This window comes from Schistocerca serialis, chromosome 1 (assembly GCF_023864345.2).
Source record: "Schistocerca serialis cubense isolate TAMUIC-IGC-003099 chromosome 1, iqSchSeri2.2, whole genome shotgun sequence".
NCBI classification, from domain to species: domain Eukaryota; kingdom Metazoa; phylum Arthropoda; class Insecta; order Orthoptera; family Acrididae; genus Schistocerca; species Schistocerca serialis.
The window spans coordinates 836,532,949-836,560,821 of NC_064638.1; the positions used below are offsets into that span (position 1 = coordinate 836,532,949).

At 39.1% G+C, this 27,873-nt stretch overlaps 1 protein-coding gene across 2 annotated transcripts in view; it reads left to right on the forward strand.

The window, feature by feature from the left end:
* The window catches only part of LOC126484943 (circadian locomoter output cycles protein kaput-like), a 120,102-nt gene that overhangs the window by 20,481 nt on the left and 71,748 nt on the right, over nucleotides 1–27,873 (forward strand). For both annotated transcript variants that reach the window (XM_050108547.1, XM_050108554.1), the window contains exons 5-9: nucleotides 459–548; nucleotides 1,805–1,925; nucleotides 2,017–2,112; nucleotides 2,204–2,288; nucleotides 17,698–17,829. In XM_050108547.1, coding sequence (XP_049964504.1) covers nucleotides 459–548; nucleotides 1,805–1,925; nucleotides 2,017–2,112; nucleotides 2,204–2,288; nucleotides 17,698–17,829 — 524 coding nt within the window. The remainder of the gene's footprint in view (nucleotides 1–458; nucleotides 549–1,804; nucleotides 1,926–2,016; nucleotides 2,113–2,203; nucleotides 2,289–17,697; nucleotides 17,830–27,873) is intronic.

The following is a 27,873-nucleotide window of genomic DNA, read 5'->3' on the forward strand; positions in this document are numbered from 1 at the left end:
ATTCAACAGCTGAAGCAGTACATCTCATCTGCATGTGAAGCCATTCCGCCAGACACGTTGTCAAAGGTTTCGGGTAATTTCATTCAGAGACTGCGCCATATTATTGCTACGCATGGTGGATATGTGGAAAATATCGTACTATAGAGTTTCCGAGACCGCAGCGCCATCTGTTCTTGAAAATTGTGACTACTGTAATTTCGAAAGTTTGTCTGCCTGAAAATGTACTGTTGTCCCAAGCATATTGCAACAAACAGTGTATTTCTATCGCTGCTCGTTTAGTTTTTATTGCCGTTTCAAATATACCGGTCATTTTTGAAACACCCTGTATGTACTGTTATATAGTTTTTTAAACATTGTATTCATTTATAAGTAAACTACTTACAATGAGGTCTGTTGTTGTGTATTCAGTTTTTTTCTTTGCTTGTTTATTTATGCTGCCTATTTTATTTTTGTTGAAGGCATTAGATGGTTTCATCATGGTGTTCTCCTCATCTGGAAGGATCTTTTATGCTTCTGAGAGCATTACTTCTCTCCTTGGCCATTTACCAGTAAGTTCCAGTTTCCTAATTTGTACTTCAAATGAATTGTCATTATCTGTATGTAGTTAATTAAATACCTTATTTCATCAATGGATTGTGTACATTATCATTAGCAGGGGTTAATGCTCACCTCACCCATAGTGCTATATTTGATATGCTGTACATTCCCCATTGATTGTATGAAACTGAGTTCATCTTGGGAACTTAGGCAGACTTTGCTAAGTACCATTGTGGTGAACTCAGCATTTCATAGTTGGAGGCTGGTGAACACTACCAGTTCTCTGTAATCATAAGCCCTGGACATGTAAATCCATGAAACAGTTTAGGAATTATACATTACTTATAGAAATATTTACTTCTCTACAAACTAAACAGTTACAGACTGCAAAAATACTTGGCGATAAACCATAATGACCACTGTTTCATAACACTGTGAGCTTCTGAAAATGTATTGTTTCCTGTAGTTATTTAATGGCACTAGATCTCTATGAACTAAGGGAAGAGTGAGAACATGAGAGTGTGGCAGATTTGGCAAATATTCTGAAGAGAGTAACTGGTGAGCTAGGAAAATAGCTACATTATATTTATTCTTAATTCATAGGTATTGCCAAAACACATCTAAGCTTGTTTTCCCAGTCTTAAAGTATCATCAGATGTGTCCAGTCTGTTGAGGTGTTTTAAATGCTAGAAAAATGGACATTCCATTGACAGTGTAAGAAGTCTGTTAAAAAATTCTGGAACATTAATAATTTTGTGTGAGTGGTGTGTTGCAGTGAAATGTGCTTGACACCCTGTACACATCTGTGTTTAATGTGTAACTCCTGGAAGTTCCATTGTTGTATGTCTGTTAGTTATTGTTCAGTGCTGTATTGAGTAGAATGTTGTGTTGCACAGTTTGCGAATTTTGATATGGCGGAGTTAGAGGAGCTACGTGTCTGCATTAAATTTTGCGTGAAACTCAAAGAAAGCCTGTACAGAGAAACACCAAATGATGCAGGAAGCTTATGGTGATACGTGCCTAAGCCATACTCTGTGTTATGAATGGTTCACACGGTTTAAAAATGGCCAGACGGAAGTTAAAGATGACCCTCGTTCAGGACGCCCGTCAACGTCTACCAATGACGCTCGTGTCAGGAACATCTGACATGCGCAGAATAAAATTGTGACTTGCCCACTTGTACCCTTCTATTTCAGAACTTTGCTAATGGCACTTGTATTGCCACGATTTGTTGCTAAAATTACAAGTAATACTTTTTTTGCTACAGAGTGACTTAATGAATATGACGATCTATGACATGGTGTATGAGGAGGACCAGTCAGCTCTCTACAACATACTATTGAATCCAGCTAGCAGTGTTGACTCAATGAACTATGGTGACACAAAAGGTATTTAGAATGTACAACATTTTTGAAATGTTTAGAATAAAGGGAGAATTAAATAACAGTTGTAAATTTTTGTCTCTCGTTTTTTCTGCAGAAAATCAAGTATCCTTTTCATGTCACATGCGTCGAGGTGGTCTGGATTTCCGAGATGAGGATACATATGAGCTTGTTCAATTTGTGGGCTATTTTCGTAAGTTATGGTGTCAGTGGGGATAAACTTGTTCAGTAGAGTTTAATGAGAATAACTTCTATCACTTTTGCTTTTTGTTTCTAATTTTTAGGGTCAGATATTGATCCATTGGAGGTTGACCACCTTATTTCCAGCAGTAATCGGCTGGTCAATTTCTCTGGAGAAGTAGGCATGAAGTGAGTGTTACACTATTTTTTATCTTATAATCCTTGTTTGTAAAGATTGGTGCAGTTTTATGATAATAATGTGAACTAAAAATAGTTTAGATTCATGTGTTTCTTTTCATATATATTTTAATGTCAGTACTTCTACTTGGTTTCATATTGATAAATGAGGTGTTTTACCGTATATGCCTCAGTAGTTTTGTTACATTGTTCTCATACCGAAGAATGGGTGCTCAAAATTACAGATTAATATCCTTAACATTAGTTTTCAGCAGAATTCTTGAACATACTCTGAGTTCAAATAAAATAAATTTCCTTGTGACAGAAGCATGAATTTAGAAAACATTTATACAAAACTCAATTTGGTCTTTTCTCACATGTTATCCTGCAAACCATGGATGAAAGGCAACAGGCTGATTCCTTTTTCCTAGATTTCCAGAAAACATTGGCTTGGGGTCCCCACTGCAGGTTCCGATGACCTATAGGAGACTGTTAACAAAGCTCCAAAACACATATCAGGTCACCAGATATGTGAGTGGCTCAAAGACTTTTTAAATAATAATATGTTGTCCTTGATGGCAAGTTCATCAGAGACAAAGGTACCATCAGGAGTGCCAGGGAAATCTGATAGGACAACTCTTATTCTGTATATACATAAATGTTGGACATGGCGAGCAGCAATCTGCAACTGTTTGCTGATGATGCTGTGGTATACGGGAAGGTGTAGTCATTGAGTGACTATAGGAGATTGCAAGATCACATACAAGGAGACCACACGGCAATCAGATTTGGTATTTTTCTTCTGTTTATGATATGTTAACTTCAGACATGAAATGAAATGGTATGGTATGATTGTATGGCATTGTTGACTGAGATCTCCCACTTGCGTTCAGCCACCAAGTTCAAGTCTTTTTCAGTCGGTGTCACATTGGGCGACTTGCAGTGAATGATGAGGATGAAATGGTGATGAGTACAAAACAACACCCAGTCCCCAAGCAAAGAAAATCTCCAACGCGGCCGGTAATTGAACCCGAACCTAGTGTATGGGAGGCAAGCATGCTACCACCCAGCTACATGGGCGGATAGACGTCAAATATCAAAGCCTCAAAGCAGTTCAGCCCCCAAAGCAATTCTATGCAATTCTCAAAAATTTTTGAGAAAATTGACTTTGAAGTTTACTGACCATGCATAATAAGCTAATGTAAGGACCCTTTTTCAGCAGTGTGGCTCTGTGGTAGAGTATTCTCCTGCTACTTGGGGGCCTGCATGCAGTTCGAGGCAGATTCACATTTTTAAGCAAAGTTACATGTTTTATGAACATTTGTGTGAAGCATAAAATACATACCGTATTTACTCGACTCTAAGCCACACTTTTTTTCCGGTTTTTGTAATCCAAGAAACCGCCTGCGGCTTACAATCGAGTGCAAAGTAAGCGGAAGTTCTGAAAAATGTTGGCAGGTGCCGCCACAACTAACTTCTGCCGTTGAATATATGTAGCGCTACACAGGCATGCTTTGCAGGCACGAAGATAAATACTGGCACCAAAACCTTTGCGTCAGTAAAAAAAAAAAAAAAAAAAAAAAAAAGAAGGTGGAAGACGACCTTTTTTTCTCTGCCCCGAGTTTCAACCACTGCATTTTCATACATTATCCAATGAAGTAAATACAAATTCCATATTGTTCATCTTCAAATATAGCAGCATTTCAATGTACTACGAAAATCCAACTGGCAAGACTGTTTGGGATGTTTGTCAATGTGACCAACTCTACGTTCTGAATTTTTTCCTACCTGTGAGAAGAGATAGTTGCTAATAGGAACTTTTATGAATTTTGAATCACCTGCAGTATTCTCTTCACCATAAGAAAAATATGAATATAAACATTTTGCCATGTATTCTTTCATGTTTGCTGCTATCTCATTTAAATCCTGTCTGCCTAATAAACTACGAAACTAGAGTGAAACAACAGCAAACGCGGGAGAATATACATATCATGTCATGTTTATATTCGTATTATTCTTATGCCTAGTAGTGATACAGTCAGAAATGAAGCACGGCAATTGACTAGATTTTTAAATCTAAGATGACTCTAATTTCTGTGCAGAGTGTAACGTATTAAAGAGGCGTCTGCAAAGATTTTCAAACGGAGAAAATTTTTTGCTAAACTCTCGTTCAGAACATCTATCGTACGCAGTCTATTATTTGGTTCTCGTTGATCATTATCAAAGAAAGCAGCAGTGTAAGTAACAACAAATAGCAGTCTCTTGCCATTGTTTCGCTAATGAGACGATTCCTTTGGTTTTTTTAAATTGTAAGTGGCGGCAGCGTGCACAAAAGCAAGCCATGCCGCGAGGTCAGAATGCAACAAATAATGCGTGACACAGTACAGTAATACATTTTGAGCATAGAGTGACGTAAACACCCTTAACAAAGAGAACGGTACTTATCAGATCAGAGAAAGATAAGCAATCAATTCAAACCAAATGAAGCTACTACCGTAGCTGTATCGTCATTCATTCGATCTAAATTGTGTCTCATATTACAATGGACCAACTTTGTTTCGATTTGGAGGTGCGACCTAAAACTTTTCTCTCCCCTTGAATTTCGAGTCTCAAATTTCAGTGCGGCTTAGATTCGGGAAAATTTTTTTTTTGCCTTGATTTTGAGTCTCATTTTTCAGGTGTGGCTTAGATTTGAGTGCGGTTTATATTCGAGTAAATTTGGTAAAGTAGGAGAAAAATTAATGTATAATTCACTCAAAAATTTAAATAATCTGGACCAAAAATCTGTTCTACTATATAAAGAGAAGTCATTGTTTAACATTATCTCCCAAAATTTCGAAAAGTTCTTGTCTGGTTTACTTCAAATTTTTGTATGGTACTCTGATAAACATTTGGGCAGACTTAGGCTATACATTTTTTTAAATGTATTACGTTGGTGCGTAAGTGTAGTATTTTTCTGTAAGTTTAAGAAATACAACAGATATTTGTAACAGAGATGTTAGTCATCAATAATATATTCTCCTTCACTATTTACAATAGTCTGCCAGTGCAGGGGTAACTTTTCGATTCTGCGACTGTAGAAATCACTTGGTTTTGAGGCGAAGAACTCGTCGAGCTATGTTCGGAATGCATTTTCATCTGGGAAGGAAGTTCCTTAAAAGTTGTGTTACAGAGGGTGGAAAATTTTAAAATCTGAAGTTGCAAGATAAAGTGAAAAAATAGGTGCAAAATGAATTCCGAACCCAACTCATGTACAGTGTTCTTTGGCAGTTTAGCAGACTGAAGGTGGGCATTACCATGGAATAGCATCACTTCATGCGGTCTTCCTGGTTTGTTGTTCTTAGATTGCATCTGCAAGACATCTCAGTTGTTGACAATAAGTGTCAGCAGTGATGGTTACATCTCGGGGAAGCAATTTGTAGTACACCCCTCCATCACTGTTCCGCCAGATGCCTATCATTATTTTTTGTGGATGCATGCTGGTCTTTGTACTGGAAGTTGCTGCTTTGTTTGGGCTCAACCATTCCTTCTTTTCCATATGTTAGCATAAAGACATCATTTCTCGTCACCAGTAACAGTACAGGATATGAGTGGTCAGTGTTGTTTACGAACCAATGGATGACGAGCAAGCAGAGGTGCACATTTGGCCACCATCGTTTTTTTGTGATTTTGATTTGGAACATGTGATACCCATACACCTGATTTTTGTACCTTCCCCATTGCGTGCAAATCTCATAATATGATAGAATGATTATAGTTCATCACATTTGCCAGTTCTCAAGTACAGTGACATGGTTCATTGAGGGTTAATGCATTTAAACAATCTTCATCAAATCCTGGCTCATTTGATGTCAAAATGATCCTCCTTAGAATGAGAGAATCATTTTCTTGTCATGCTTAACGGCTTATGATTAGAATACCATTAAAAAAAGGTAAAACTATGTGGAATATTCCCCTTGAGGCTACTATCCTCAAAAGATTCTGTAATAGGAGGTCTGTCAGTCCTGTATACTAATGATCCCACTTGAATTACCCATTCATTTAAACAACTTCAATTCTCAGCCTTAGTTTCATTGGCAGTGACAATAAATAAGGGACAAGTTCAGAAACTGGTGGGAGGAGGAGGTGAAAAGAGGTAGGGGGCAAGGAGGAGGTAGAAAGAGAGGGGAGAAAGGGAGGAAGATTAGGACATATATACACTGAGTTGACAAAATTCATTGGATAGCAATATGCACGTACACAGATGGCGGAAGTATAGCATACACAAGATACAAATGGACAGTGCTTTGATGGAGCTCTCATTTGATCTCAGGTGGTACATGTAAAAAGATTTCCGACTTGATTATGGCTGCACAATGAGAATTAAGTCTTTGAACACAGAGTGGTAGTTGGAGCTAGATGCATGGGACATTCCATTTCAGAAATCATGAAGTTCAATATTCCAAGATCCAAAGTATCAAGAAGGTGCCAAGAATCCATAATTTCAGGCACTACCTCTCACTACAGACAACTCAGTGTCCAACGGCTTTCACTTAACAACCAAAAGCAGTGGCTTTTGCTTAGAGTTGTCATTGCTAACAGACAAGCAAAACACCACATAAAAATCAGTGTGGGACATGTGACGAATGTATCCGTTAGTGTGGTGAAATTTGGTGTTAATGAGCTATGGCAGCAGTTGAATGACGCGAGTGCTTTTGCTAACAGCACATCATTGCCTGCAGTGCATTTCGTGGGATTGTGAACATACCAGTTGGACCCTAGACTACTGGAAAATCGAGTCCTGGTCAGATGAGTCCTGATTTCAGTTGGTGAGAGCTGATGGTAGTATTTGAGTGTGACACAGGCCTCATGAAACCATGGACGTAAGTTGTCAACAAGGCACTGTGCAAGTTAGTGGTGGCTACATAATTGTGTGGGCTCTGTTTACATGGAATAGCCTGGGTCCTCTGGTCAAACTGAACTTACCATTGACTGGAAACATTTATGTTCGGCCACTTGGGGATCAATTGCAGCCCTTCATGGTCTTCATGTTCCCAGGCAATGATTGAATTTTTATGGATGAAAATGCACGTCACCAGGCCACAATTATGTATGATTGATTGGAAGAACATTCTGGGCATTTCTAGCAAATGATTTGGCCACCCATATTAGCCGACATAAATCCCATCAAACATTTATGGGACTTAATCGATAGGTCAGTTCGTGCACAAAATCCTGCACCAGCAACACTTTCCCTGTTATGAAATGGTATACAGGCAGCTTGGCTCAATATTTGTACAGGGGACTTCCAAACGACTTGTGGAGTGCATGCCTCATTGACTTGCTGCACTACGCTGGGCAAAAAGATGTCCAGCACAATGTTAGGAGGTATTCCATGACTTTTTTCATTGCTGGGTTTGCTAGTCTTTTATGAAATTTCAGTAATTAAGAACTTATATTTGTAACGAAAACTGGATTTTTCTGTATGATATGTAATTAGAAATAAGACGACATGCATTTTTCATTAAAATTACAATTAGGTTTGTGTTAATTGCCACATATTTGATGAAATTTATATTTAAATGATGTAGGTATTCAAAGTGAACAGAAAAGAATGAAAAAAGTTATTGAAATGAGATTTGATCCAGTGGCTACCTATCTCAAGCCTTACTGATTATTTTCCATCTTTATGTATTTTAGGCTTAATGCAAATGCTTACAGAACATGTCATTCTTTAAAAATTTGAATCCGCTAGGAATGGAACTGAGTCCACTGACTTCACAGGTGAGCACCCTACCATAGAGCCGTGCTATATATATTGACAAATCAACCTAACTTACACACATTAAAGATGATTTGAAAACTTCAAAGTTGATTTTCTGGAGAATTTTTGAAAATTGCATCAAATTGCTTTGAAAAATTATTTGAGTTCTGAAATATGTGTACCACTAATATAAAAAAATTACAAAAATCTGGTTGCTGTGTGGTTTCCTCGTTAGACAAAATTTGTAGTTTGTATGATGAATGGCAGTTAAACAAAGAAAAATTTAAGTCTGTGTAGTTGAGTAGGAAAAGCAATCCTGTAATGTAGAAATACAGCATCAGTAGTGTGCTGCTACGCACATTATCTAGGTGTAACGTTGCAAAGTGATATGATATGAAATGGAATGAATATGTGAGGATGGTAGTAGGGAAGGTGAATGGTCATCTTCAGTTTATTGAGAGGATTTTGGGAAACAGTAGCTCATCTGTATAGGAGGCTTCATACAGAACAGTAGTAGGACCCATTCTCAAGTACTGCTAGAGTTTTTGGATACCCAACAAATCGTATTAAAGGAAGACATTGAAGAAACTGAGAGCAGTGCTTCTAGATCGGTTACCGGTACAAGACTGCAGAATGATTCCACTGCCACCAACGTAAATGTCTCATAAAAACCATGAAGATAAGATAGAGAAATTATACCAACCATTAGAATAATCCCACATATCTTGCTTTTTGTGGAAGATTACAACATTTAAACTGCAGTTCGCCTGAATGTAAATGCAGTCAGAACTGGACTGAGCATACAAATGGATAAATAATCAACAGTAGTATACTTTTCTACAGGAGATAAATTAGTTCTAATATAAGTAAATTCACACAAAACATCCAAAACACAATATAATAAATGAAACATCAGGTTCAAGAATTATAGTATAGCACCAACTGCTCGACAGCACTGTTTATTTTGAAAGTTGTCAATGAAGGATGAAGCACACTGTTAGCCAGAAGTGGTCTGATATCTGTTGATTCAGCAGTAAGGAGCCAAGAGGATGACATATTATTATTGTTCAGTTCACTTAACGCTGTAGGAACAGAAATTGTAGTGATTGATAACTGATGACTCTGTTGAGAAAATGTGCCTCTATAAGTTTGGACTTCACAATTTATTCATGCACATAGCACAAAACTAATTTTGAGTTAATGGTTATTCGTGACACAGAGGCCACAAATAATGTCACAGCAGGAAGAAAATCTGATGTCACAGAGTCGAATGTTTGTAGGTGGTATCAGATGAAAAATAAATTAGAGATTGCCAGTTCTACATACCAAACTTTCAGGGGACCAAATCATGGACGGTTTCATGAATTGGAATAGCTTGCTGTTCTCTATGTGTGAGAGAAATGTGATGAATGCTTCCCAATTACTTGATAAATTACACAAATGAAGCCGCTGGAGATAAAGAGGAATTTTCCAACTGCATGTGTTGCAGAATTCAAAACAAATATGAGCTGGTGGTGATTTTGAAAAGGATGGGGCTTGCAGTATGATATAGAACAGTGCTAGTCCAATGACATCCCACAGCTATCGTTCATCACTATCATATTATCTAAATAAAACACCATGACTCTCTGCAGTACATAGTGTTAACTTTTTTAGATGGATTTTAAGATACTTGATATCAGTAAAACAGTTTGTAAATTTGATTAGTCAGAATAAATTAAAAATAAAAATTTCATACAGAACCTCTTCAAAAGAAGTGGGTCATCTTATATTCAGGGTTGTCATATTGTTGGGTAAATACCATAATCATTTCAGATTACTCTCATTTTCACAACTGACATTACTTGTACAGAAATTTGTTGGTACAGTTACTTCTCTGTGGAGTTTGATTCAACAGAGGCAACAGTGTACTCTCCACATATTTACATCAATTTACTTATTAGCAGGTTTGTGTATCAGACAGATTCACTTTGTAACATGGCACAACTCTACACGAACCTGAAGACAATGATGTGAGTGGTATAGGAATGTTTTCAAATCCCTGACTATTCTTGGAAGTACAGGTAATTTTGTATTTGTAAATAAAGTGATTTTTTGAAGAAATGGCCTTTTAAAAGTAAAATACACTCCTGGAAATTGAAATAAGAACACCGTGAATTCATTGTCCCAGGAAGGGGAAACTTTATTGACACATTCCTGGGGTCAGATACATCACATGATCACACTGACAGAACCACAGGCACATAGACACAGGCAACAGAGCATGCACAATGTCGGCACTAGTACAGTGTATATCCACCTTTCGCAGCAATGCAGGCTGCTATTCTCCCATGGAGACGATCGTAGAGATGCTGGATGTAGTCCTGTGGAACGGCTTGCCATGCCATTTCCACCTGGCGCCTCAGTTGGACCAGCGTTCGTGCTGGACGTGCAGACCGCGTGAGACGCCGCTTCATCCAGTCCCAAACATGCTCAATGGGGGACAGATCTGGAGATCTTGCTGGCCAGGGTAGTTGACTTACACCTTCTAGAGCACGTTGGGTGGCACGGGATACATGCGGACGTGCATTGTCCTGTTGGAACAGCAAGTTCCCTTGCCGGTCTAGGAATGGTAGAACGATGGGTTAGATGACGGTTTGGATGTACCGTGCACTATTCAGTGTCCCCTCGACGATCACCAGTGGTGTACGGCCAGTGTAGGAGATCGCTCCCCACACCATGATGCCGGGTGTTGGCCCTGTGTGCCTCGGTCGTATGCAGTCCTGATTGTGGCGCTCACCTGCACGGCGCCAAACACGCATACGACCATCATTGGCACCAAGGCAGAAGCGACTCTCATCGCTGAAGACGACACGTCTCCATTCGTCCATCCATTCACGCCTGTCGCGACACCACTGGAGGCGGGCTGCACGATGTTGGGGCGTGAGCGGAAGACGGCCTAACGGTGTGCGGGACCGTAGCCCAGCTTCATGGAGACGGTTGCGAATGGTCCTCGCCGATACCCCAGGAGCAACAGTGTCCCTAATTTGCTGGGAAGTGGCGGTGCGGTCCCCTACGGCACTGCGTAGGATCCTACGGTCTTGGCGTGCATCCGTGCGTCGCTGCGGTCCGGTCCCAGGTCGACGGGCTAGTGCACCTTCCGCCGACCACTGGCGACAACATCGATGTACTGTGGAGACCTCACGCCCCACGTGTTGAGCAATTCGGCGGTACGTCCACCCGGCCTCCTGCATGCCCACTATACGCCCTCGCTCAAAGTCCGTCAACTGCACATACGGTTCACGTCCACGCTGTCGCGGCATGCTACCAGTGTTAAAGACTGCGATGGAGCTCCGTATGCCACGGCAAACTGGCTGACACTGACGGCGGCGGTGCACAAATGCTGCGCAGCTAGCGCCATTCGACGGCCAACACCGCGGTTCCTGGTGTGTCCGCTGTGCCGTGCGTGTGATCATTGCTTGTACAGCCCTCTCGCAGTGTCCGGAGCAAGTATGGTGGGTCTGACACACCGGTGTCAATGTGTTCTTTTTTCCATTTCCAGGAGTGTATATAGGTCATCCAACTGACAGTGATTCAATGTGTGAAGAGAGTAGGCTATATATTGCATGTGATGTGAGTGAAAATGGAAATGTTTGAGCATTCCTGGGATATTTTTTCTATTAACTTCTCACTTTCTTCACCTTTTGCTGTGATTTGTTTGTAAGAAAAATGCTAAACTGCACAATGGTTCAGAGTCCATAAGTTGTGGCTGTTCCTACTACTAGCTGTCAGTCACATAAGAATAGAAGGGCAAAGGCATACCACCCATAATAGACCACGCCTAAAGGAAATTCATATAGATGATAACAGAGAGATGACAGAATTATAGCAATGTTGTCTAACTGGTGCAGGAACCGAGGAGACTGGCAGGAGATAAACTGTGGTGTCTGGTGATATTTGCCAAGAAATAATTTTGTATGGCAGTGGGAACTAATGTTTTGTTATGGGGAATAACAAGTTGCAGTTCTTTTGAGGGCAGCACTTTAGTTTTCTTCTCTGAGCAGGTTAGAGAATTTGCCAGCATGTGATTCTACAGTATTGTTCTGAAATAGGTACCAGAGCTCCTCTCTAAAGTGTGTGACTGTAGTGTGTGAAGAGGAGGATTTTTTGGGGGCTGTTCATCTCAGTGTTTCAATATGTTCAGGCAGCCATATGTCTCTTCTTTTTCCTGGTAGTATCCCGTATTTTCACAGGGTCAGCATGTAAATCTGGATTTGGAAATGGTTGTGGTAGAGAGTGCCCAGATGCCCTTCCTGTCAGTTTACAGTGAAGGTATTGTAAGCAGAGCAGTTAACAGCAAAGGTATTGTGAGCAGAAAAGTTGCGTATTATAAGTGGTGCAGGGAGTTTAGTGGAGGCAGAACAAATGTTCATGATGAACAGAACACTCACAGAAATGCTGGGTTACCAGAAACTGTGCACACTGTCAGTTCCAAAACAGCTGACAGTGCAGCACAACTAAATAGTGCCTGTAAGTTTTTTTTTAATGAAACTGAATTGGAAGGTGAGAATTTTCTGAGCCCTTTCGTGACTGGAGATGAAACTTTCGTGGCTCGTTAGAAATGTGTATGTTACTCTCAATACCATCAGAAAGCCGCCATGCATATCAAATCAGCATATGCTGGACATGATGGAATCACAGTGAAAATGATGGAGCTTATTACTGATGCACTACTGGCTACTATAACATGTATCCTCAACTGCTTCTTAACTGCAAGTGTTTTCTTTGGGGTCTGGAAACGGGACTAGTTAAGCCACTACCCAAAAAGAACATTGCACAGTATCCTCTGATTACCATCCTATTTGCATTCTTCCTGCACTGCCCAAGGCCTTAGAATATAATCCACAGCCAGCTGACAAACTACCACAAACGACCTATTAGACAAATATGAATCAGGTTTCTGTAAATACCACAGCACAACACCTGCCTTAATAAAAATAACAGATGACATGAAGCTTCCCATGGATGCACAAAAAGCAACTGTCATGTGCTTCCTAGACTTCAGCAAAACCTTCGACACTGTTGACTTCGGCATTTTATTTGCCAAACTTAGCAGCCTAAATTTATTGCCAAGTACAGTGCGTTGCTTTTGTTCATACCTGGTGTCTCGCCAGCAATGCATCATGCTGACACCATAAAGTCATCCCGGCTTCCCCCAGGGTTCAGTATTAGGTCCTGTACTCTTTTCATTGTACATAAATGATGTGTCATCAGTTTTGTCCTACTGCAGGTACCACATGTATGCTGATGGCCTCCAGTTGTATCTAAGTATAAAACCAATAAACCTGAAAACAGCTATCAAGAATCTCAATGCCAACCTGTGAACGGTATCAAAATGGGTGCAGGATATAGGGTTTGAGCTCAACCTATCCAAAAACCACGTGGTACTCATTGGTCATTCTAGGCTCATTAGCCCGAATTGTCAGGGATCCCTACCACCTTTAATGCTGTCAACTTCTCTCCTTCAGCATAGATTTTAGGTGTAATAACGGATTGGGCAGATTATGTAACTACAATGTGCAAGAAGGCGTCAGCGTCTCTCCACACTCTACAAAAATATAAAAATTTATTCTCTCTTGCCTGAAAAAAAAAAAAAAGACTTGTAGAAAAACGTATATTTCCAATTATTGACCACAGAGATTTTATCATGCAAGACCTTTCTCAGGAAAGCTCATGATGCCTGGAACTGGTTATGAAAGCCTGTGTTTGTTATAAATGTGATGTTTAACTTTTTGATCATATTTCAGCATAATAAGAACTGCTATCCTGGCTGCATGCAGAAAAACGCAGATATTTTCAAACCCTCTGTCTGCTTTAATGTCTTATCAATTAACACTGTCCCTCATATATCTGCTCAACCATAATGTTCTTATTTGAACAACACGGCAGAAACAACTATTCCCATCAGAGGAAAATCTAGTCTGTCCCACTGCATCATTCATCCACTTTCTTGAAGTTTTTCTCAGTAGCAGCAACCCAACTCTGAAATAACCTCCCACATTATATTAGAGAACTGAATTACATCTACTTTGGAAGGTAGTTAATGATATATCTACAAGGCATGTTTAGAAAATAAGCCTACTAGATTTTATATTTTTCAGAAAAACTGTATCTGGAAAAAAAAAAAAAAAAATATTGCACTCATTGACTATTTTTCCACACAATCGCCATCCCAGTGAATGCGTGTGGTGAGCCATGGTACAAGCTTCTTTATGCCCTCCTCAAAGAACTGTCCTGCCAGTCCCTTCCCCCACTTAAGAATGTCTTTCTGCACCGGCTCATCAGTTGTAAATGTAATTCCACTCATGTTTGCCTTAGAAAGGTGAAAAGATGATAATCTGAAGATGCCAGGTCAGGGGAATATGAGGGGATCATTCAAAACATCCCAACCCAATGAATCCAAAACGCCAAGGTGACTAAGGCTGTGTGAGGAGGGGCATTGTCAATATTCCCCTCCTTTTGTTTTGAATGTTCCTTTTGAGTTTTTATAGGGTCTCACAATATCGCTGTGCATTGAAGGTCTGCCTCGAGGCAGAAATTCATCTAGAATGATTCCTTTTCAATTCCAAAACACAGAGGCCATGTTTTTTTTGCACGAAATTACGGTTTTCAATCTTTTTGCGGATGTGGAATTGGTTTTACGCCACTGTGACAACTGTCTGCTACAGTCATTTGCATCCACAAAGTAATCAGTGAGTCTCTGTTTCGTGTGTGGTTCAGTTGCGGTTGTAGGTAATGTGAAGTACCAGTTCAGTTTTTCTTCTGGGACAGTGGGATCAGCTGCAGTTTTTACTTTGCTAGTACCAAGACCACACATGTTTATTCCATAGATGAGTTGGCCTATTTCTGTTGTCAGATAACATATGGGCATGCCAGAGTTTTGCATTTCTCACAGCTTGACTAACACTCTTCTGCTTCTGCTTGTAAGCAGTGTGGTGTAGTTTGTATGCCCAATGTGCAGCATCTCTGATGGTTAAGAGCTGCTTTAGTTCTTGTTAGGCAAGGTACAGGTTTGTTTCTTACATTTCCGGTCTTTATGAGAGCACATTTCTCATATAGTTGTATAATTTTTTAAAATAAATCCATGTTTGTCTCTTTCCCTTAACATACTACTCTACTATTGCATTGAGGAGTCCCTTGGGTCTCATTGGATGGCCATTATATGTAGTTTGCTCTCTTTCTTTTACAGCTTATTTCCACAGGCTTCTCTTATCATCCACTCTTTTGCAGACTTCTACATTTGTAACCATATCAACCCACTTTATTTTGAGCATGTGTCTCTAATGTTGAGTCTTAGAAGAATGCAGTTTCTTCTGTTTATAAATCTCCGTAACTCCAAAAAATAGGCTTTGAAAAACCTTTTCCTGATTTCTAGGCTAGCATTTTTATAATAATAATAATATACTCTTCATCTTGTTGTTGAAAGCACTTTTTACTGATGTTACTTCCTAAATAACTAAATGAGTCAGCTTGCTCAAGTACCTCTCTATGAACATAAATTTTGACTTTGCCTTTCTCTTCTTTATCAGTTGCCATCAATTTTGTTTAGTACTTATTTATTTTCATCTTTTATTCTCTGACCGTAACCATATACATTTTAATTAATGTGACTTCAAGATCTTCTGCACTTTGTTAGGATAACTATATCAGTATATCTTAAAATATCTGTTCTTTGCCCATGTATTAGTGTACATGTCTGTGAGTCTCTGAGAGATTCATAAAATGTAATCCCAATAAAGAGATGCACCTAATCTAGTTGTTCTAAAGACCTATATCAAGTTTCATCACATTTGTCTTGTTGTACTGAATCCTTTACAAGCTTTGTTCTTTTACACTGTAATCATTCTTTATGAAACTTGTAGAAGTCTGAGCAATAATGGAGGATGTATAACATACTTAATTGTGAAAACAAAGATGATGTGACTTACCAAACGAAAGTGCTGGTAGGTCAGTAGACACACAAACAAACACAAACATACACACAAAATTCAAGCTTTCGCAACCAACGGTTGCTTCATCAGGAAAGAGGGAAGGAGAGGGAAAGACGAAAGGATGTGGGCTTTAAGGGAGAGGGTAAGGAGTCATTCCAATCCCGGGAGCGGAAAGACTTACCTTAGGGGGAAAAAAGGACAGGTATACACTCGCACACACACACACACACACACACACACACACACATATATCAATCCGCACATGTCTGTGTATGTGCGGATGGATGTGTGTGTGTGTGTGTGTGTGTGTGTGTGTGTGTGTTCCATCCGCACATGTCTGTGTATGTGCGGATGGATGTGTGTGTGTGTGTGTGTGTGTGTGTGTGTGTGTGTGTGTGTGTCTACCTGTCCTTTTTTCCCCCTAAGGTAAGTCTTTCCGCTCCAAGGATTGGAATGACTCCTTACCCTCTCGCTTAAAACCCACATCCTTTCGTCTTTCCCTCTCCTTCCCTCTTTCCTGATGAAGCAACCGTTGATTGCAAAAGCTTCAATTTTGTGTGTATGTTTGTGTTTGTTTGTGTGTCTATCGACCTGCCAGCACTTTCGTTTGGTAAGTCACATCGTCTTTGCTTTTAGATATATTTTTCCCACGTGGAATGTTTCCCTCTATTATATTCATACTTAATTGTGAGATTGTTAAGATTTCTGTAATTTTTGGAAGAGTACAGTTTATGTAAGACAAACAGGTTATATTCAAGAAACCTTGTTGGGGTGCAGCTCCAAGTGCATGATGAATATGTTTAAGTGAGCATATAACACTCAAGCTTTTTCGGGTATAAGATGGCAACCATCAATGACATGGTCACAACATACTGAAAGGAAGTTGGAATTATTACTCTAGATTTGATCCCTAGCAAAAGCAGGATAGCTAAGTAGCACTATATCAGTCCATTCAGTTACAATATAAATTCATAGTATTAGATACATACAACACAGGGTAACTAGAAGTAGTTGCATTAAAGGTGATTTTCATCCACACTATTAGATGGAGTCATTTGAAAGGTGGACAACAGCACAGAGAAGAGGAAACACTTGCTAATGATTTGCAGCTGCATTGAGAAATGCTGTAGAAGTTTCATCAACTTAGTCTGCTGAAAATACCTCTTTTTCATTCAAGTAAATCTGAATATTCTGTAATTGAGGACTATGACACATTAAGTGGCTCTTGACAATAAATGAGAAGTATATTAAAAATGATATATATGTGGTAGCTACTCAGAGTAACTGTGGTTAACCTCCTCAAGAAAATCTGAAGTACCTGGACGATAAACTCAGATGAAGTATGAGGTTAAAGACGTGAAAGGTCTGAAGCAGACAGTCATCTTTACAGTCATGTATCAAAATTACCTTGAATTATCAACAAACTAGACATTTTGGAATAGCTTTGGTGAAACGTTACTCCATCTGTTGAATTCTTAACAATAGACAAAGAAAGAGCATTGCATAAATCAGTAAGATTGGTAGCTTACAAAATGCCTACGTTGAGAATATTGTAGCGAAATATGCTTTGTGTATGGTACTGACATTAGCAGCATCTTGTTTATAATTTCCTGTAGTGTCCTTGCCTTTAGAAATAGGATTTCCAGTAACTGATTATTTCATTAAATAAAATATATAGTCATAAGTTTCATTATGTTTTCTGTTTTAGATTAGTTTTTGTTGGTGTTGGACGCTTGCAGACTCCACTGTTAATCCGTGAAATGTCAGTTGTGGACTCTACTAAAAGTGAATTCACTTCAAGACATAGCCTAGAATGGAAATTCTTGTTCCTTGATCACAGGTAAATCCCACCATATCCTTTGCTAGCATTAGTAGCATTATTTATATTATCAGAGGGAAAAGCCTATAGTCCACAATTCTTTTCTTTCAGTGCATGTCTAAGCTTTTGAACCGTACATGGTGTAGGGTATTGTTGAGACCGTTGTTTATCTATTTGCCTCTAAAACAGTTGCAGTATACAAAGGTGCTAATGAAGAAATTACATTATTTTGATAACTGTGTGATAAACGTAAGTAAAGAAAATTAAGAAGATATCATTCTATTCATGTGTTCTCTGTTTATTGGGGACAAATCTAGATTTCTTTTGCTAGTGGAGACCTCATCAGCGTATTTCTTGCTATTACAGGATACATTTCCTGTGAACGCACATTATACTCTGATTAAAACTGCTTTGTGACTGACAGATGGCAGTGGAGGGGAGCAGACTTGCCAGCTTGTGCACAGTATGCCATGTGCTCATGTGCTTGATAACTGTGCATGCACCAAGAAAGAGACAAGTCATCTGCTTACTGACTGTTGCTAAGGTCTTTGTAATTATTGGGGAGAACAGTGGTGGGGGCCACTGTTGCTGTAGGGGCGGCAGTGCATAAGATACCCTATCACACATTATAGGCAAATAACAGCAGTAAGAAGAAAGTGCAACCACACACATGCCACAAAATAATTGTTTCTCTAAATAAGCGGAGGAAACTGGGAGGGGTGAATATAAATAAGTATACCACTGTCGGATGCAAACCACGTATCTCTGAATCATTTTCTCTATCATCAGTGTGATCATTACAACTGCTGTCAGAATTAAATGAAATAAGAAGTTGTTTAGTATTATTTTCCACTACACACTCATTCTTAACTGCTTTCATCATTACTTTGTTTGTGTACCTTACAACATTATGAAGTTTGGTTGATAGAATTCTTTGCCAATCTTTCTACTTTTGCCAGTGTACAGTTTTTGTTATTCCTTTCCACATAACCTTTAAATTGAGCCCATATTAATTCAATGAAATTGAATTGGCAGTTATATGGTGGGAGGATAAGGACCATGTGGCCATATTTTTTTGCCAGTTCATCTATGACATATAGAGGTAAAGGTTATTCTGAGCCACAAGATCCAATAGTTCACCTTTTCTAAAGTCATCTAATATGGGAACATTTTTTCAGTGTAGTCAGTTGATAATCTCTTATTTGCTGGAAGGTACTATAGCCACCTTACCAGGGATAGTCAAATGTTGTCAGGCATTGTCCAGAACTATTATGAAAGGTTTTCTCAAGTTTTTCAAAACTGAGTCTTTAAAACAGTGCTGAACTGTGTCTCTATTCGTTACTTTGTAGTAATCAGTGGTTTTCTTCTCTCTAAATGACAAAATACATTTTTCCATGAATCTTGCTAATGTACCTGCATGGAGAAGAATCAGCCTGTTACTTTTTCCAACGGGGTGTAGTGTGGTGCTAGTTACTGAATCTTCTGTCCAACCTGTACTCATGTTTTGTTGAGCCAAACAATTCCATTAAAATTTTCTTTTGATATAAAAGAACAAAAAATACTAAGTTTGTTAAATTAGTAGAAGGAATGATACTAACAGAAATGATAGCCATTAATTTTATGACAGCTTTACTTCAAGGACAATACTCTTAGAGAAGCGTAACAAGCTTTAAAAAAAGTTTGGACTTGTATTTGAACTCACAAGCTTTCCATTACAAGCCCAATGCTTTACTCTTACACCAGTGTGTCACCCATACAACTTCATTTCATTAAATGTTGTTACAGTCATTGTAACTGTAACACCAACTTAGACTGTGGATGTGAGTGAAGTGATAAACTGAACTGTGATACCGAGCAGCAGACTGTGACTATGTAAATATTTAAAAAAATCAAATGACTGCATTTTTCATTGCAAGCTCTCTGAATCAGTTGGTACAGGTTTCTTAATTTCAAAACATCTCAGTACTGCAACCACTGAAACCACACTTCAGTATGAGAGTATAAGATACGAAAGAATCGAAGTTTTTGACCAAGTAGTTTATTTATGTTTGCTTGATAAATATGATAAATCTGACATTATTATTTCAATATTTTAGTTCAAAAACTAAAATATTTACCAAAGTAATAACTTTAGCAGGGGATATAGTTTTGCCATATTGGCATAAAACTATTTTTATAGTGGCATAATAGAATGTGCAAAAATCATTGCGTATTTGGTGGTCCTTCTCTGCTCCAGCCTTTGGAAGAGGCCCCGGCTGGCCCCCTCCCAACCTCTGTGGGATGCATCACCCGACAAGGCTCTTGCTTGCAGGACGGTTAACACAGCAATCATGTGCAGCCCAAGAAACAGTTGTGATTGGCTGAGTCTTGCCCTACCACTTCAAATGTTAATCACAAAGTAATTTTAATTGAAGTATAGGTATCGTGTATCTTTTATCTGACCTATTAAGTCCTGGAATCATGTTGCTGCCTAAGAATGATCAGTTGTTGTTACTGTTACAAAAACAAAATCTTTTATTTTCACCAATTTTTCTGATTAAAATTCTTTTTCTGAATATCATTATTATGCTCATCCTTGCCTTAATCACTTTTGTTCTATGAGAATTATCGTGGAAAATCCAGAACTAATTTGTCATTTTATGTCTAAATTTAATTGGTATAGTTGCATTTGGTCACAAGTTCCATTGTTGAATATTGATTTTGACCTGCCAGAATGAAACATATCAAATTTCTGTTGACAGAAACCTGACACTCAGCATTCTGTTTATTGACTACACAATGTTCAAGCTATCATGGCATGAAGCCTCTAATCCAAGCTCTTAGAGACAACTACAGCTATTCCCAAGAGTATACTGGATTGCTGGTGGGTGACATAGGTGCCCTCTACAATTATTATCTGAATGCAGTAAATTTTCTATGATTTGTCACAATTTTAATCTCCAGGAGAATGTATCACATGTATTTGGTGAAACAAAAAAGTGTGTACTAGTGGAAGGAGATTTGGAAAATGCAGTGGCTAATTGTAGTGCTTCATACTCCGGCGTGCTTTGAAACTGCTTTTATTTCAAGGTCATGCCAACAGTCCTAATACACAACAAGGAGGAAAAAAACAAAAAAACCTTGAATTCTTACTAATACCGAACATGGTGTTGTGCACAATAATAGAGACTCCTCTATATCTTTGGATTAACATTTGTGAAAATTTCAGCATCAAGGAGGATACACATGCTTGAAATAAATTTTATACCCCAGATTAAGTATGTGACAATACATAATGTGAGGATTACAAAAGTATGCATTCCCATTGGTTTTGATGAACTGGTATGGTGTGAAGCCCTCATTAGAACCTCTAAATATTGTAACATGGAGGCAGTGAGCATATGGATATGTTGTTGGAGAATTTCCCTCCACAGCATTTGTATGAGCGGTCGCTTTAAATGAACAATGGTCACTGGAGGTCCATAATGTTACCAACGAATCATACTTGTTTGATGGGTGAGACATCAGGTGAACTCACAGGGCTGTGAAGCAATGCACCCGTCTCTCCTTGAAGAAGATTTATACATTCCTCATCACAACTGGTCAGACACTGCCCTACTCAAATTTGGCATAAGGAGCTACTTTGTGGAAAGACAATACCGCAGTCTCTACAGTGTTGCTGAGATAGCTGTTATTGTTCATATGATTCCTAACACATGGGAATAAAGACTGCTGTGCCTCTCAGTAACACAAGCTGTCAGACTGCAGTTGCCATGTAATATCTAACAGGTGTGTGGTCCATGACTTTAGCACAGGTTGGAGTAGGATGCGTAAGCACGAGCGCGCATGGGTGCGCACACACACACACACACACACACACACACACACACACACACACACACACACACACACACTTGTAAAAATGTGTTGGCTATTTGTTGCTGCTGTTGGCCAGCTCTTGAATAAGTTGTGTGATAGTTATCAGAATCCATTAATTCCCAAAACATTGGATGTTGTTGTCGAATCAATATATATTGTTAGCATTGTGTCCAAAGGACGCGCTATAAATATTGATTACCTGCAGATGTTTAACTGGTATTGAAATTAGTATTGATGTGTGTGTATGGTGTTCCATATGCAATATAGCAGCCTGAAAATATAAATAGTTCAAGTATAGCAACAATCATGTTTTTGTTGAGGAGTGCACTACATGGTTACAGATAATGGTACAGATAATAACACAGGCCAATGATGGAAAAACTTTTTTGCTGAAAATACCTTATTCCTATGTTTTTTAGGGTGGGAAATCCAAATACGATACTTAAAAAACTGTATCACCCACCATTTCTTCACATTTTACTGTTATATTTATTAAATTAAGTGATTTTTAAAGAATTTTACACCTTTTATAAAGTTAAAATAATTTAAAAAGGAGGTGTAATGAATTTAGATGATGTTGGTAGCACTGCTGAAAAACATTTGCTGGCAAAAAAGGTCAATTCTGTTTTTGAGTTAACAGATGGTGTTTGTTTACTGTCAACCTAACCTCATTTTCCTGTACATGTGCTCAATACAACATCTAATCGTGGTTGTAAAAACTCTGCTGACAGTTTTTGTTATATTTTTTATGAATTTGTGATTAAAAAACACCAAAGAAACATTACAGACTTTGTGAAAAAGGTTTATCTATCTTACTTTGGATCTAAACTTAGTGATAAAGATAAATCTTGGGCACTGCATAAGGTATGTTATGTGTGTGTTGAAGATCTGAGAAAATGGTCCAAAAAGCAGAAAAAAAGCCTTTAGATTTGCTGTTCCTATGATATGGAGAGAGCCAAGAAATCATTCCAATGATTGCTACTTTTGCAGTGCCATAATTCGAAAAACAAGAAGGCAATAAGCTGCGCTAACCATCCGTCTGCCACCTGACCAGTAGGGAATGGTATAGATTTGCCGGTTCCTGAACCACCAGATGATTTAAATTCTATTCCAACAGAAGTATTTTCTGATGTACAATCTGATTTAGATTAACGTCCTGATGATGAATTCCATTGTAATACAGAACATCTAGAGCCCAAATTGTTTACTCAGACCGAGCTTAATGATTTGGCTAGGGATCTGGGCTTAACAAAAGGAAAAGCTGAATTGCTTGGATCTAGATTAAAAGAAAAGGAACTTATTGGCAGTTGGAACCAGCATATACATGTATAGAAAGAGAGATCTGCAATTTCCCTGGTTTCTTTCAACAAGAAGATTATTTAGTGTACTGCTCAGACATTCCTCATCTGATGAATGAGTTTGGTATTGAATACAAAAAGGAAGACTAGAAGCTGTTTATTGATTCATCCAAAACTAGTTTAAAGGCTGTTTTGTTACACAATGGTAACATGTATGCATCTATACATGTTGGACATTCTGTTCATATGAAAGAAAGCTGTGAAAACCTAGTAATAGTGCTAAATAAAATAGGCTATTCTGCTCATGGTTGGATGATATGTGGTGATCTAAAAGTAACATGCAAGCTCCTTGGTCAGCAAGGTGGCTTTACCAAATTTCCATGCTTTTTGTGCGAATGGGACAGTAGGACTAGGGATCAACACTGGTGCAGAAAGAACTGGCCTATGAGGGAGTCTTTAAAACCTGGTAAGAAGAACATTCTACGCAAAAACCTAGTAGATCCAAACCTGGCCAAAAAAAAGCATACTCCTACCACCTCTACATATAAAGTTAGGCCTAATGAAACAGTTTGTAAAGGCTTTGCCTAAAGATGGACCATGTTTTAAGTATCTCTGCCAAAAGTTTCCATACCTTTCAGACGCTAAACTAAAAGAAGGCGTCTTTGTCAGACCTGACATTAGAAAATTGATATTTGATGTTAACTTTGAATCTGCAGTGACCTTAAATGAGAAAGAAGCACGGGCATCATTCAAGCAAATCGTTACAAAGTTCGTGGGACATGAAAAAAGACCCAAAACATGTTTCTATTATAGCTACAATGTTAAAGAAGTTCGAAACTTTAGGATGTTTAATGAGCCTGGAAGTTCACTTTTTGAACAGTCACCTTGGTTACTTCCCGGACAATATGGGAGATGTTAGTGAGGAGCAAGGAGAGTGTTTTCACCAGAACATTAAAGTGATGGAAAAACGCTACCAAGGCTGCAGGAACACCAACATGATGGGGGACTACTGTTGGTCAAGTTCAGCAAGCAACGCATCATAGAAAAAGCAACACAAGAAGCTTCAAGGAAAAAAAGAAAGAAAATACAAACCAATTCCAGCTGACAAGTGAAACCTCTGTTAACACATACCACTGTCATTGTTTTAAGTAGCTTACCGTAGATACAAACCATGCTTATTTTGTAACAAAGTGTTTCATTAATTTCCCCATTTACCATATAGCATATGATTTTTATACCTTATAATAAAAAGCATATCGCTTGAAAACTAAGGGTGATACCAAAAAACTAAGACTAGATTTGGATTCAGCTCATAAAAATCTATAAAGATCAGCTATCAAAGTAAAAAAAAAATTCATTGGGCTGTGTAATTATTCTTCATTACACTAAGAATGCCAACATACAGGGTCCTCTGTTGCTACTGTAACAGTATTTAACATTCGGAGAACCAGGTTAAGTGTTTATCTTTTCCAGTGTATTCCCTGTAGTGTATTTCTTAAATTTTGTGCATGTTTCTCTGTTTAATAGGTTTAATCTTGCAGTTTTGTAATTGTAAATTCTTTCAGTCAGTAGCACAGTTTTCATTTCTTCTGAACAGCCATCTATATAGCTTATTAGTGCATCAGTGTTATTGGTGACACATCAAGAGAGTAGCAAGCTGCATATCTAGGATTTTTTCGCTTTTGCAGTCTACTTCTTCACGTAGACTTGATAGGATGGGTAGGATGTGTACATGCTGCATGCAGACCCAGTAGTAGCTGACTGCAGTTCCCGGAACAGCTGAATGCATTTTTGGCTATGGCCAGTCACCTTCAGGGTGCTGCCTCAGAACTTAGCTGTGGCGGAGAATCTTGTGCATTGCATGGGACACCTCAGGTGTTGCTTGTTTTGCCCACGGGCTCCTGCTGAGCCACCTCGCAGTGGACCTGACGTGGTAGATCTGCCCTCACTGCAGGGTGAGTGGTGGGTGGTAATGCTTTCATGTCACTTGAGGTGGAGGGCCATATGGAGACAGGCCGTCTGGCATTGCCCATTCTTGTCCATTCACCCTATGAGAACATGTGGCTGCCGCTTGAACAGGTACGAACAGGGAGAGGTTTACTAGTTATCAGGAGCTCCATCGCTAGACGTGTTATGGAGCTTTTTAGACAGAAAGCATCCAGGGCTGTAAAAGAAAGGCAATGTGCACTGAGTATATCTGCTGGAGGGGCTCATTCAAAATGTGGAGGCAGCTGTGCCTGTGGCTATCAAGTGTGCAGGGTGCAGTCATGTGCAAGTTGTGGCTCACGTCAGCATCAACGATGCCTGTCACATGGGTTCTGAGGCCATTCTCAGTTCATACAGGTGGGCTGGCAGGAGTGGTGAAGGCTGCTGGCCTCACACTTGGGTTACAAGCAGAGCTTGCAATTTACATCATTGTTCCCAGAGTTGATCAGGGTCCTTTGGTTTTGAGCTGAGTGGAGGGTTTCAACCAAAGGCTTCGCTGACTCTGCACCACATTGGTGCAGATTTCTAAACCTGTGCTGAAAGAGTGGGGATTTGTGGGATTCCCTTGATAGGTTAGGGCTGAACTATACAAAGGGAGCAACTACTCAGGTAGCAGAGTACTTGTGGAAAGCATATTTGGTATTTTTATGCTAGTTGGTAGTTTGAGGTACTCTGATGAACATTCGCCAGTCGATATGCAACAAGGAAAGGCAGACCGGGTTCAGAGGAAAGACATTTCAGCTGTCAAAATTTTATCAGTAAATTGTCAAAGTATTCGTAACAAAGTTCCCAAATTTATTGCCCTCCAGGAAAGTTCTTGCACTCACATTATTCTTGGGACTGAGAGCTTGCTGAAACTCAAGGTGGAAAGCTCTGAGATATTTAGCGAATCATGGAGTGTGTATCAGAAAGACAGAATAGAGACCATAGGAGTGGGAGTGTTCATTGCAGTTGCCAAAAATGTTGTCTCTACTGAGGTCAAAGTTGAGTTTGACAGGGAAGTTGTCTGGTCGCAGATAGCAGGTGTAGGTGAAACCAAATTAATTGTTGAACTTTTTATCAGCCACTCAATTCCGTTGTGACAGTTCTATAGTCATTCAAAGAATGTCTGTGGTCAGTAGTATGTAAATACCCAGATGTGCTAGAAAGAACAGATAAGCAGTTTATATCATCTTACTTACACAGTGATTTGACGTCGCTTACTTCCAGTAAGGTAGTTGCAGGGGAATTATGGGCAAAGTTGAAGCAGATTGTAAATCATGGTCTGGAGAGCTATCAACCTAGTAAGTGGATTAAGGCTGTAAAATACCCACCATAGTTTAATAATGAGATTTGGAAAATTCTGAGGACGTAGAGGCTGTTGCACCCCCAATTCAAAAGAGAATGCACAAATGATTGCAAGCAAAGGTTAGTAGACATTCGTGCATTTGCAAAAAAATCTGTGTGCAAAGTGTACAACAACTACCACCATCATACCTTAACAAAACATCTGGCACAGAACCCAAGAAGATTCTCGTCCTGTGTAAAATCACTAAGCAGATCAATAGCTTCCAACCAGTCCCTAATGAACCAGTTTGGAGTGGCAATTGAAGAAAACAAAACTAAAGCTGAAGTTTCAAATTTTTCATTCAAGAGATCTATCATGCAGGAGAACTGTACAAACATACCATCATTTGAACATCGGACAGATGCTCGTATGGACGACATAGTAATAAGCATCACTGACATAGAGAAGCAGTTGAAACATTTGAAAACAAATAAATCAAGAGGTCCAGAGGAATCCCAGTTTGGTTTTACAAAGAGTACTCCCTGGCACTGCCCCCTTACCTAGCTTGCATTTGTAGCAAATCGCTTGCCCAGCGCAAAGTCCCAAGCAAACAGAAAAAAGTGCGGATGTGTCCTGTATATAAGAAGGGTAAAACAATGAACCCGCAAAATTACAGACCAATATCTATAACATCATTTGCTGCAGTATCCTTTAACATATTCTTAGTTTGAATGTAATAAATTTTCTAGAGACCGAGAAGCTTATGTCCGTGAATCAGCATAGTTTCAGAAAGCATCGCTCATGCGAAACCCTGCTCTTTTCTCACATGTTATACTGTGAACTATAGATGAAGGGTAACAGACAGATTCCATATTTCTAGATTTCCAGAAAGCATTTGACATAGTGCCCTTTGCAGGCTGTTAATGAAGGTATGAGCATATGGAATAGGTTCACAGGTATGTGAGTGGCTAGAAGACTTTTTAAGGTACAGGGCCAGTATGTTGTTCTTGATGGTGAGTGTTCACCAGAAACAAAGGAGTGCCCCAGGGAAGTGTAATAGGACTTCTGTTGTTATCTATGAACATAAATGATTTGGTGGACAGGGTGGACGCAATCTGTGGTTGTTTGCTGATAATGCTGTGGTGTACGGTAAGGTGCTGAAGTTGAGTGATTGTTTGAAGATAAGATTTAGACAAAATTTCTAGTTGGTGTGATGAATGGCAGCTAGCTCTTAATGTAGAAGAATGTAAGTTAGTGCGGATGTGTAGGAAAAACAAATCTGTAACGTTTGGATACAGTATTAATAATGTCCCACTTGACACAGTCATGTCATTTAAATATCTGAGCATACCTCTCTAAAGTGATATGAAATGGAATGAACATGTGACAATTGGGGTAGGGAAGGCGAATGGTCAACTTTGGTTTATTGGGATAATTTTGGGAAAGAGTGATTCATCTGTAAAGGAGATTACATATAGGATGCTTGTGTGACCCATTCTTCAATACTGCTTGAGTATTTGGCAAGCATACCAGGTCGTATTAAAGAAAGACATCGAAGCAGTTCAGAGGCAGGCTGCTAGATTTGTTGCTGGTAGGTTTGATCAACACATAAGTGTTATGGAGATGCTTCAGGATCTCAGTGGGAGTCTCTGGAGG